The following is a 12,411-nucleotide window of genomic DNA, read 5'->3' as shown; positions in this document are numbered from 1 at the left end:
ATATATACTTATACTTAAATTTGTACCTTGCATAATTGTGTATTATAAATAATTTTTGATTTGATTTGAAAATCACTGAAATGGTTTAAAACAACGCTGATAATGTGCTGGAGCAGTCAGTCAGAGTTTGGGAATGGGGGAAATTGCGTTATCCAGAAGTGCAAACCTAATACAGACCTACCGGTATTCACACATGCTCATTGATACATGCAAATTGCAGGCCTTGAATGGGATGAATAAATGCAATCAACGTTAATGTTTATGGTGATCAGTATGAAACAGATTAATTAAATCAACTATAATTCAATGTAAAACAATACAAGCTAAACACTTTAAAGGACGGTGAATAACTTCTAGTTTTTAGGTACTGTATATTTCGATCAATGGCTAAATCTGTCTGCACAATATTTCTGTATTTATATTTCAATATTTCTGATAGTAGCCTAGCCTAGTATATATATTATATTCCCGACAAATTTGAGGCCAGACGATGGCAGTAGTGGTTCCATTAACGGGGTGCTGCCGCCTCACAGTAACAGCGAAGAAGATTGGATCTACTGCGCACGTATGTTCGCGCAGACGTAATATTATTCATCCGATCAGCTGACTTTGAATGTGATGCTACTGAAGGTCCTCTGAAACAACAACCTGATCATTTTGCTCTTATGCGTTGATAATTAAAAGAAGTGCTACATTTTATCATACGGTGTACGATTGTAACAAATCCACCCCCTGTATAGGTAAGATCTCTGTCTTATCGGCTCAGTATTTTAGTGTCGTGACTGTGACTGACTGACTGCAGCAGCAGCAGCCACGGAAGCGTTACGCTTAGGAACCAACCTACTGTCAAGAAGACTTAGTAGTAGTTATGTTAGTAGTAGTCTGTTATGTTTCATGACTTAAACAGACATAATACCCTCTCTACTGTTACATTCTATTGTGTGATGGTTTTGGAGTTGTTAGCATGTCTCACTTGGTGAAGCAAATGACAATGAGCAATGAGCGTCAGTTTTTGTCATGAGACTCTCGTGACCCAAATCATGTGAAATGAGGAAATGGAACACAAGTGATTAACAAGCCATCGTTGAGAGATAGATTGTAGCATTAATTATTAATAATTTATAGACAGTTAAAATTCTGATGTCAAGTGTACAAAACAGTGATTCTATGAATATTTTATGTGAATAATTTATGTGGATAAATTTCCCCCAATTTCATCTTGTGGTAGGGCAGGAGAACAGAGGACGCATACAGCCATGACTGAGTTCTGGTTGATTTCGGCCCCTGGCGATAAGACGTGCCAGCAAACATGGGACAAGATGAACATGGCCACTTCACGTCCCAACATCCTCTCCACCAACAACAAGTTCAACATCCCTGATCTTAAGGTGTGTGGGTTTGTGAGGGGTGTTACATTCTCATCTAATCATGGACACACTTCAATTCATCATCATCATATCAATATCCTAAGAATAGTACAATAACTTGAAAGCATTTGTCAGCTGTGAAAAACATTGTTGCAATGCACAGGGATGGTGGTAGTTAAAAAGTTGGGGGTCTTGGCTTCCAAATGGATCCCTGGAAGGTTGTGAATTCAATCCCAGGAGCTTTGTGCCCCTGAGCAAGGCACTTAACAGCTTGCAGTTGCTTCAGGTGGCAGTTGAAATTGGTTCACTGAAAGTTGCGAGCTCTGAATAAGGGTGTCTTCTAAATGACAAATAATGTAGCCTAACATAAATACAGGGTTTTTTTTAGGGGGAAACTTTGTTTGACGTTCAATAGGGCAGTGTTGGGAAGCCTTGCTACATCTTCCCTGTCTTGAACAAAGCACTTATTACAGCGTGCAGGTGTAGTAATTTGCTGTTTTATCTTATGATGCGTGCAAAAGGTTGGAACCTTGGACGTTCTCGTGGGTTTGTCTGATGATCTGGCCAAACTGGACTCTTTTGTGGAAGGGTATGTTATTTGGGACTTGACCTTGTTCTTGTGATTTTATTCCAAAGTCTAAACTGCCATGTTTTGTCTCAGTGTTGCATAAACATGAGGAATTGTGAATTGTAAGTAGTCTTGGAGGCTAGCAGGAACAACAAGAGTTTACATACCCTTTACATGACCATGTACCTTCAAAATGAATTTGTACAAACGAGCTGCACGGTATAAATGACATAATATTGCCTCATTAAATATTTAAATTCATAATTAGACTACAACTACCACAGTATCCATTACTGTGTCTCTTGCACTTTTATTTTTTCACCACTTGAATTGCAATTCTTTGCGCCTGTGAATGTCCTCTCTGCAGTGTTGTGAAGAAGGTGGCACAGTACATGGCAGATGTGCTGGAGGATAGTCGAGACAAAGTCCAAGAGAACTTGCTGGCCAATGGAGGTAAACATGTTACTTAATCAAAACATTTGCTATTTCTTGGTATTAGCATTTTCTACTTGCATGTATTTACAACACATGTTTACATTAGAATTCAAAACATTTAATTCAATTACTGTACAGTTACTGCCACATGAATATAATTGAAAAATGGCCCCACACAGAATGTATGATTTGTTGTGATTTCCCCTCTGCACAGTTGATTTGATTACCTACATAACAAGGTTCCAGTGGGACATGGCCAAGTACCCAATTAAACAGTCTTTAAAAAATATCTCCGATATCGTCTCCAAGGTGAGAACAAAAACTAGAATAAAGAAATATCTATGCCCATGTCAAAGATATTCAACTTTGACCCTGTCTGCATTTTTTGTTTATTTCTCCCTGTCTCTCTTATCCACTCTTGTGTCTCGCTTCCCCTTCAATCCTGCGTCCATCTGCACAGCAAGTGACTCAGATTGATAATGACCTGAAGGCCAGAGCATCTGCCTACAACAACCTGAAAGGCAACCTTCAGAACCTGGAGCGGAAAAACGCGTGAGTGACATATAGTCATATGCCATAACGACATAAACAAACCCAGCCCACAGCTCCAGTGACTGTGACAGGCCAGTGTGGAGAGAATCAGAGAGGCATCAGAACTTGGACAAACTGTGTGACAGTTGGGTGGGGGCAGCCTTGACCTACTTAGGGCTTCGGACTTGTAACTGGAGGGTTGTTGGTTCTAACCCCGACCAGTAGGAATGGCTGAAGTGCCCTTGAGCAAGGCACCTAACCCCTCACTGCTCCCCGAGCGCCGCTGTGTCAGGATTAGTGTGTGCTTCACCTCACTGTGTGTTCACTGTGTGCTGAGTGTGTTTCACTAATTCACAGATTGGGATAAATGCAGAGACCAAATTTCCTTCATGGGATCAAAAGAGTATACAGTATATACTTATACTTATACTTATACATGGTGCTGATTGATTACAGTATTTCAAAAGCCTTTTCTGGCCACACACATGATGTGGGCCATTGTGATGACCAGAAAACCTGAGCACCATGTTCAGTAATGTGATAAAGGCTAAGACAATAACACAAGATACCAGTGATGTGCCTATGCAGGTAGCAACAGACTTTTTTCAATCAGAAATTCTAATTTAAATTTAAAACACTTCAATTATGCTGACAATTTGAAATAAGTGTTGTTATAGACGTCACAGACAACTTTACCTGCTGTTAAAGTTAACTGGCATTTAGCAGACGCAGAATCACAATGGCGGGTTTGGGAATGGGACCCTGGCCGATGGATTGTCAGGTGGTGACCTTACTGCTGCTCCACCACACATGCACCACTTGTCTGTGTTCGGATGTGATGAAGTGAATTCTTTGTTAGCATTTTTGTCTGTAACAGACTTGATCATGGTATTGCCTATTGATGACGCATATTGCACTATTAAAGGCAAATTTGTGTTTTTTTTTTCCACCAGGGGAAGCTTGCTGACCAGGAGTTTGGCTGACATTGTGAAAAAAGAAGACTTTGTGCTTGACTCAGAATATCTTATTACCCTTTTGGTTGTTGTTCCAAAGTAAGAGCTACTGTACATTTGAATTGCTTTTGGTAACTGTATTTTGTAAGACTTTTGGGTGTCTGAATGCATTTCTGTGAGATGTTTAGTCTATTCATTATGTATTCTGTTTTTGTTTGATACCATAGGACAAGCTATGCTGACTGGCAGAAAACGTATGAATCCCTGGCTGAAATGGTGGTTCCTCGATCAACAAAGTCAGTATCCACGAAGTGAACTCTGAAGTTAAATAAAAACATATCCAACTCCGCAGATAATTCTGTAAGATTACATAAGTATATACAGTAATTAAATAGATTCACTCCCTCTTAAATAAATGCCCTTTTTAAGTGTGGTCTTGGTGAGCTATTATGTTGAGTTTCTGGAACATGTTGTAGCTGAAGAGTCACTGAGTCTTTGCTGGGAACAGTTGCCTAAGAATTCTGTTTCTGTCATGCAGAGACATGCGTGCCTTGTAGGCAATAACATAAACGGTTGCCTGGTCCAGATGAACGAGCCTAGTTTCTATGGAAACGAGCCCAACCCTTGCTTCTGTCACAGATAGAAGAATAAAATGCCAGCCATATTCAGACATTTTAGATAGATAGATAGATAGATAGATAGATTTTGCACTTAGAACTAGAGTTGCTTTGTTTTTGAGTTCAAAATGTACAAAAGCATTTGCATGTGTTGCCTGGAGTCAAAGTGACTCATATCTGAGGTGTAATCAGATCAGCATAAAAAGGTAACATTTAATGTTATGTTTTTAAAGTGTTTATACTTTGTCCTGTCCTTTTTCCAGTCTGTTGTTTGAAGATGGAGAAAGTGGCCTGTTCAGTGTCACCCTCTTCAGAAAGGCGGTAGATGACTTCAGACACAAGGCCCGGGAAAATAAGTAAATTTGTCCTTTTCTATTTGCTGCTTTAATGTTTGCTTTGTGGTGGTATGTGTGAAGTAGAGGAGCTAATGTGATTTATAAAAAAACACTCTAAACGCTCTTAAAGACTGCTATATTGTTGTGCATAAGAAATCAAACCAAAGAGAAGATACTCTATGGCTCAATTCCTTGAAATGTGTCCAACTGGAAATAATTCTGTGGTAAATTCTTGGTCTGCCAAACTTTCAAAACCTTTATATGATTGCCACATCTAAAAGGTATTTAAATGGAAAGGAAAAACTGTGTGCTGACACACAAATGCATTTGGACCTTCTCGTCCATGTTCGGAGGTGTCATGTAAACATTGGGAGGTGTCATTTGTTGTACAAAAGAAGTGGTATGGGGTCATATACATGTACTATGTCAACTGTGCTCAAATACTGAAATCCATTTAGCATCACTGAACATTTTTAAACAGCCTTTTGCTATTGTAACGGAGGCGAACTGAGCTAGCATGCTAGTTGCCCGCGTAAATCCTCACACGCCTAACCTTAGGAACGCTTCTAACCGCTGAGTTGGAAGTCTGGGCTTTTAGCTCAGTGGTTAGAGCATCCGACTCGGTGTGTGTTGAGGTGGCAGATTTGAGGGCTGTGAGCGGCGGACGAATTACGACCTTTGTTACACTATCTGTGGTGATTTGTGTCTGAAATTTAGGATGAACTGAGACGAGATGAACTGTGTCCTCTTGGTCTTTTTAAGGTTTTCTGTGCGTGACTTCCAGTACAATGAGGAGGAGATGAAAGCAGACAAAGAGGAGATGACGCGCCTCTCCACTGACAAGAAGAAGCAGTTTGTACGTGTTCCTATTTTCTCATTTTGTCGAATTTCTCACCTCTGCAACGTAATCTCTCAGACTGTAATAAATGGCAAAGTGTGCTAGGACACAGAAATGAAATGTGTGGTCGAAAATGGGTAGCGCTCAGTCTGAAGTATGACCATTACAATAGAATGTGCTTCAGGATATCACTGAACAACCTTGATATTTTAATGTATCACATATTTGCCTCCCAATATCCTGCTTGGTCCAATTGTAGTTGCTAGGAAGGTTACATATCTGATTTACCAAGGCTGCAAAACTGGCCTGATCAAAACATTTTATTATGTAAAAATCATTGATTTGCTTGTGTATTTTGTTCTTACCCTTTTGGCTTTAATGGTTTTGCCTTTCTGTTGTTGTTTATGAAGTGAACCAGTCACTGATTGATTCTTTCATTGATCAAACCACTTCAACAGGGCCCGCTGGTTCGGTGGCTCAAAGTGAACTTCAGTGAGGCATTCATAGCTTGGACCCACATTAAGGCTCTGCGTGTGTTTGTGGAGTCTGTCTTGAGGTAACAAAAAATAATCTAATATCTATCACATTGTTTCTGATGTGTTTCTGTTTCTTTGTGAGAAGATTTCTCTGTGCCTGTTGTCAGTCTTTGTAAAGATTTGTAAATGTTTATCACCTATTAAAGATGGAAATATGTTTGATCTTCAGGTATGGGCTGCCTGTCAACTTCCAGGCCATGCTTCTTCAGCCCAATAAGAAGAACATGAAGAAACTGAGGGAGGTCCTCTATGACCTTTACAAACACCTCGACAGCAGTGCGGCTGTTATAGATGTGAGAGAAGACACTCAGTTGTATCTGGGCTCCTCTTCAAACTGGTCTAACAGCTGTGTTTTAAAGCAACACCAAAGAACTTTTCCTCTGACGCACGCACGCTATTTGTTTATCCAGCAACGGCTTTGCAAATAACTATGTCCATAGACAAGGTAGAATATGTTGCATGATTTTATGAAAGTACGATGTATTGCGACATCATGCAAGTCAAATTTGTAGTTTCTTATGTCTCATTCCATCGAACTACAGATCCGCTACCCGATCTGGCAAACTTACATAGTGCGGTTATAGCCGATAGAGGGCCGTGAAGCGAATGCAGAAGTGCCGTTAACCCTGTTACAAGTTGATGAACCACTGAAACAATTTTGGAAACATTATTTTAAGGTACAAAAAACTCTTTGGTGTTGCTTTAACTGAAAGTGCTTGGAAAATAAGAACTTAAACTGGAATTCTACATAAAGTACAGTGTTAGGCTACAGTACATATTGCAGTTCGTTCACTGCATGCTTTGTAGTTGCATTGGATGAAATTGTTCTACCATGCAGATTTGGGAGGAAGAAATAGAATTAATTATGTATTTCAAGATAGGATTTTGCAATGATAAAGATGTAGAATAATAGATGACAGTCTTTGGGATAGCCCCCATCTGTACTACAGTAGGTTTTACTGTGCTGTACATGACATTTTTAAATAGTTATAGTTTGATTGGTATGTTTTAGGACAGTGTTTCTCAAAGTGTGGTCCAGGGACCACTGGTGGTCTGCAAGATATCCTAAGTGGTCCGCGAGCAGATGTGGTAAAATATAATATAGATTAGTTGTTTGCAATATTGAACCAACTTGTATGTAAATCCAAACAACACTGCCTATGTAAGCTATGCCAGTTTAAATCATATGAATTCTCTGACACAATAAGCAAGGTGCAAAGACAATAAGCAAGGTGGTTCAGTGAGTAGGCCTATTGTGTAATATACTGTTGAAGTAGGTCTACTTTTTTTTTTTTTTTTAGCTAGGTGGTCCGTGAGGCTTTTTTTTTTTTGGTTAAGTGTTCCTTTGTCTGAAAAAATTTGAGAAACATTGTTTTAGGATAATGTTGATGAGTACATGGGTCCACTGTGTTACTGATATCTTCTATTCTGTTTCTGATCTGATTTGTTCTGCTGTCTTCTAGGCATCCATGGATATTCCTGGTCTGAACCTAAGCCAGCAAGAGTACTACCCTTATGTTTACTACAAGATCGACTGTAACCTGCTGGATTTTAAATAAGATGGCACCAATCGTCTTTATGTCAGTGTGAAGCCTCATGTCAGATTCCTAAAGCTTTAATTTATTTCCTTATGTGGCTTTCAAAAGTTTTCTTTCAGTTCCAATGAGGCTGTTTTTTTCCGTACCCTGTCTGTTTGACTTTATCAGCTGTGTCCCTGCTTTTGTGTAAATTGAAGCTGCCTGTGCTCAAAAGGCCATACTGCATTATCACCAAAGCTGCAAAGCTGTGTTTATATTTTATTATTTTATGTTGTTATTCCTGTGAAAACTGTCGGTGTTACAGTGATTATTAATCACCGTACAGAATACATGAACACTCTGTGAAAACAATGATATATTTGGGGTCCAGTATGTATCCTGAATTTGAAACCATTCCTTTATTTGTGTTGATAATGATGTGTTAAAGTGAAGATGTGAATGGATGGACCATTATAAAGATGGTGTGGTAGTTCTTAACCCCCCCACTGCAGTCTAACATCATGTGGTAGATGTAGTGATCATCTCTGATTGTGGTATCAAAGCAATATGTATATTCACATGTGTTTATGAAACAATTTATTGAAAAACAAAACAGTCCCAACACTTAATATACAAAACAAATAAATGTATATTTAAAAGGACAACAAAACTTTATTTTCTCTTGACAATTTATCCTCAAACCAAAGATGATTTTGACCAAAGAGACAATAACATGAACAGTGTGTAGGCTATGAGAGAGAAATGTCATTAGGCCTACATTTACAGTGCAACAGCAACTTGGTGTGACTCGCTGAAGTGTGCCATAACAACCACTGGATGGCGCACATGTGCTTGGTAGTAGCTTTCATGAGGGGAGAACCGATTCATTTTTCCAAGTGGGTGACAATAGGCTGAGCGGTCATTAGATTAATTGAAATTGTGTGGTAAAGGAAAAGTGATTTTAAGCGTAGGCCTACACAAATGCCGCACTACATTTTGAGTAGAAGCGAATCAAGCACGTTCGCAAATGGGTAGCGTTTAATATAACGAATGCGCCTGTGAAGGGAAAAATACACAAACTGACTCTTGTGAACAACATTTTAATGTTAAATGTTTTGTTGGACATGTTATGTTCTGTTATGCCACTCTTACCATTTTAATTACATACAAACCAATTAGCAACAAAACAACACCGGTTATTCAAGTTCAAGTAGGCCTAGTTTATTGTACTCAAAAGGAATTATAAGAAGCCTAATGAAGTTCCTTGTGCTCAAGAGCCAGTTCAACTCTAAAGAATACATTAAAAACAGTTATTAAAAAGGTATCTTGTGTGTGTGTTTATTGGGGTGGATTCCAACTGGAATACTAGGCCTACTACTTCAGATTATTTGTGGGTATAGGTTTACCTGCTCAGTGCATATTTACTATTTACCCATGTAAACACGACTGTCTTTGAGACCATGCGGAAAACGTCGTCATATGACCGCCTCTATAAGAAACGATGGGTATACTCGCACCGCTTGGAACACCGATTTAACATCAGGCAATAGTGGAGGCAGCGCAGGCCACATCAATGATTGACCTAACGTAAATTAGTTTCTTCGGCCGTTTCTTTGCGCGTTTTATTGCCAACTGGCCACTCTGCTTGTGGGTAAGACAACAGGATGGCCAAACGGCCAGGAGCCGACGAGGCTATGTTAATTTCACCAACGCTTCTTCAAGACTTCACCAATGAAGCAAACGCCGGAGACGTTCATATGGATTGCATGGACGGAGGGGGAGACGAATTGTCTCTGGACGAGATTTTAATACTTTATAGCCAACCTATAAATGAAGAACAAGCATGGGCAGTGTGTTATCAGTGCTGTAGGTGTCTGGCGCAAAAACACCGGCGAAGAAATTCAAAATCAGCTGAAGCGCCCAGTGGAGACTATGGTAGAAGGCTTGACGGCCCCGGGGATGTTAGGATTCTAAAAGATGGGACCATAAAATTACAACATCAAAACAATCAAGGTAAGAAAGCCAAAGAATACGTTTGGCATATAATTGGGTGTGAGATATTACGATTGGTCATAGCCTACTACAGCCGACATGCTTGATTTGAATGTGTTTATTACGCATACGCTTTTGAAATGATTGCATTCAATTTCAACTATACTATTTTGAATTTATCATTCAATAAATGTATATTTGAGCTTGATGGTCTACATAAGCGAAACATTCTTCCCGTCATTCACTCATCACCTAGTCCTGATCCATGCTGGCACATTCTGCGTCTTTTCAGATGCCATCGTTACTGTCTGCGCCATGTGGCAAATTTGTTTACTGGTGTATCAACTCCTCCAATCCCATGTAGGATACTTTAATATCAATTAAAGATTAAGCTTAACCAAAATAGAAATGCTGGGATTTTTCCCCCTCACTAATCCACTAACTGACGTGGCGTTGTTGTCAATTTGTAGGCTAACGTTACATATGAGTTGTAGGTTATTAGTGTATTTGTGTTGTTGGCCTACCCACAAATAGGCTTGTGTTTCTGAGCGAACTGCGGCGGCATATTGGATGCTGTTTTATGGTATAAAGAGAATTTCAACAGTAAACAGTCGAGATGGTGAAATGAAAGGTGACTCTTGGGCCGTTGCTAAATGTAAACAATAGTGCCATGTGATCAATGCCATGGCTGACACCTTGAGGGGACGAACAAAAGGAACGGGTCCCTATATGTGTCGGCGTGCTCTCATCTCGTCAATCTCCGTAACATAGGTTAAAGGCTATGGCATTTCTAAGCATCTGAAAGGCACACTCTTTGTTAACATGTGAAAATGTAAGATTTAGTGCAGGGGTTGTTGTGTTGATGCTATTTATAACCATTTATTGTATTATTGTGTCTCTATTTTGAAGTAGTGCACCTTTCTCCATGCTGACATGCATACGTATTTTGGAGATGGTTTTTTTTTTTTACATTATGTGATCTCTGTCTCTCCTGATTCCTTGTACAGACAACCAGGCAGAGTGTGATTAATATCTGTGCAGATTTAATCATATGTGCTGGTAGCTCCATATCGCCCCAGGACCCTTGGATCAATTTATTTCCCCTCCCTTCCTCTCCCAGAAGAGTTCATTAATCTCACCCCCCTTTATCACTGTTGGCAGTGTGCAGCCCAGGTTTATAGATGCAGAATCCAAGGCCATTATCGACTGTTGATCTATTCTTGTTTTTTGCTCTCCATTAATTCTGTGTTTTTCACACTTTTTGTTCTTGTCTTGCCTTGCCTCATGAAAGCCTGTGCACTGAAGTGAGAAATAGGACTACATGACTTGGTTAGGTGTTAGTAGGCTGGTGTTGGGATGTTCATCCATGGGTGTTTCTGTAGACTTAGGAGGTCTGCCAGTCTCATAACCTTTGTATTTTGAGTTGGATGGTGCCCAGTGCACATGGGTGTGAGTGTATGTGGTGTTGTGTATTTGAAAATCCTCTATTTCTGGAGTGATGGGTTACCCAGGGAAAAGACTGATAGTAGGAGCTTGTAAATGGCATTTGATATCATCAGCCTTCGAGAATTACACTCCTGTATCCCCAAAAGACTGGCTATGTTTCACACATAGGTCCCACACAGCTGTGGACGTCCACTTGTCAGACCGGAATGACCAATCACAGCTGGGCATGGCTCTTGGCTGGGCCCACACAAGCTGTGAATCAGCCCCAGAGGGAGTGATCTATTTCTCAAAGAGAATAATGTACTACATTCATCTTTTATTCAGCCCAGGAGGAGGTGTCTGAGGCAGATTTGCAGTGTACTGGTTGTTTGTTTAATTGTACATGTGTGGTACTGTTCCTGGTTGATGTTTTTATTTGTTGTTCGAACAGTTTTGCACTTTGTAGCCATAATGTTGTGTGGGAGTGCATCCAGCTTTGAGGACCCAGACCACAGCATTCTGAGACCAAGCATTGCCTTGGTGATGCATCATGCTTTGTCCAAATGAAAGAGCCACATTCACTTTAATGAGATTAGGTTGTTGGATTGCTGTTATGCATCTATTTACTTGACTAAATAGAGGGTGCTTGTGTTCATCTGGTTAGGAGTTTTATGGATCATATGGTCACCCAGACATCCATAAAACTCTTGATGACCCAATAGTGGTAAATTCTCATGATCATATCAGAAAGTATTTCATAAAGGAAATAATTCACAAAGCCAAATACACTCATACTCTTAAACCTGGCCTCCAACCAGAGATGATTGCCTGGGAGTTTCCATTAGAACTACAGTATAATTGTTTTTCGAGAGAATCATGAGTATCATGTTAGGTGTGTTCCATCATGTTTTGACTGTTTTATGTTGAAATAATCCTGTCATTGTGTTAGGGTGTTACCTAGAGGGTTTGTTCTACCTGGTTAATTAAGTACTGAAATGCTTTGAGGTCTGTTATGTAACTTTCACCTCTCCACCCACCTTTCACACAAGCCTGTAGACGTCCAGACGGCATGCAAGGCTCTCCAAGGAAGAGTCAGCCAGCATGGTTGCCAAAACCAAGGCAGGGGGGAGACTGGGACACTTGCCGCTGAGAGGCGGTGTGTGTGTGTCACAAGTGGGAGAAGTGCAGCAGGGCACACCCTGTCCTAGCTGCCCGTAAATCAAATGTTCCTGTCTGTTGGTGTGGCTGCCTCCCGCTCCCGTTCCTGCTCCCGCTCCTGCCTGTGCCACAGGCTCTG

At 40.2% G+C, this 12,411-nt stretch overlaps 2 protein-coding genes across 3 annotated transcripts in view; both read left to right on the top strand.

Annotated features, from left to right (window-relative positions):
* The first annotated feature begins 577 nt into the window (after positions 1–577).
* Positions 578–8,367, top strand: atp6v1c1b (ATPase H+ transporting V1 subunit C1b). 2 transcript variants are annotated; one of them, XM_048229882.1, is made up of 13 exons: positions 578–740; positions 1,234–1,388; positions 1,889–1,956; positions 2,303–2,388; positions 2,585–2,679; positions 2,831–2,922; positions 3,855–3,953; positions 4,082–4,150; positions 4,735–4,827; positions 5,569–5,662; positions 6,103–6,200; positions 6,350–6,473; positions 7,644–8,367. In XM_048229882.1, exons 2-13 carry the CDS (start codon positions 1,257–1,259, stop codon positions 7,737–7,739), a joined length of 1,146 nt encoding a protein of 381 aa, XP_048085839.1. In that variant the 5' UTR covers positions 578–740; positions 1,234–1,256; the 3' UTR covers positions 7,740–8,367. The 2 variants fall into 2 exon arrangements, with proteins under 2 accessions (XP_048085839.1, XP_048085838.1); XM_048229881.1 differs by having other exon boundaries at positions 1,229–1,388.
* Positions 8,368–9,236: 869 nt separating this feature from the next.
* Positions 9,237–12,411, top strand: part of spire1a (spire-type actin nucleation factor 1a) — a 37,600-nt gene continuing 34,425 nt past the window's right edge. Inside the window, 1 exon segment of the mRNA XM_048229902.1 lies at positions 9,237–9,710. Coding sequence (XP_048085859.1) covers positions 9,362–9,710 — 349 coding nt within the window. The 5' untranslated portion in view covers positions 9,237–9,361.

Source organism: Alosa alosa, chromosome 20 (genome assembly GCF_017589495.1).
Source record: "Alosa alosa isolate M-15738 ecotype Scorff River chromosome 20, AALO_Geno_1.1, whole genome shotgun sequence".
Classification (NCBI taxonomy): domain Eukaryota; kingdom Metazoa; phylum Chordata; class Actinopteri; order Clupeiformes; family Clupeidae; genus Alosa; species Alosa alosa.
The sequence above is the reverse complement of the archived record's forward strand: the minus strand, read 5'-3'. Positions and strand labels throughout refer to the sequence as shown.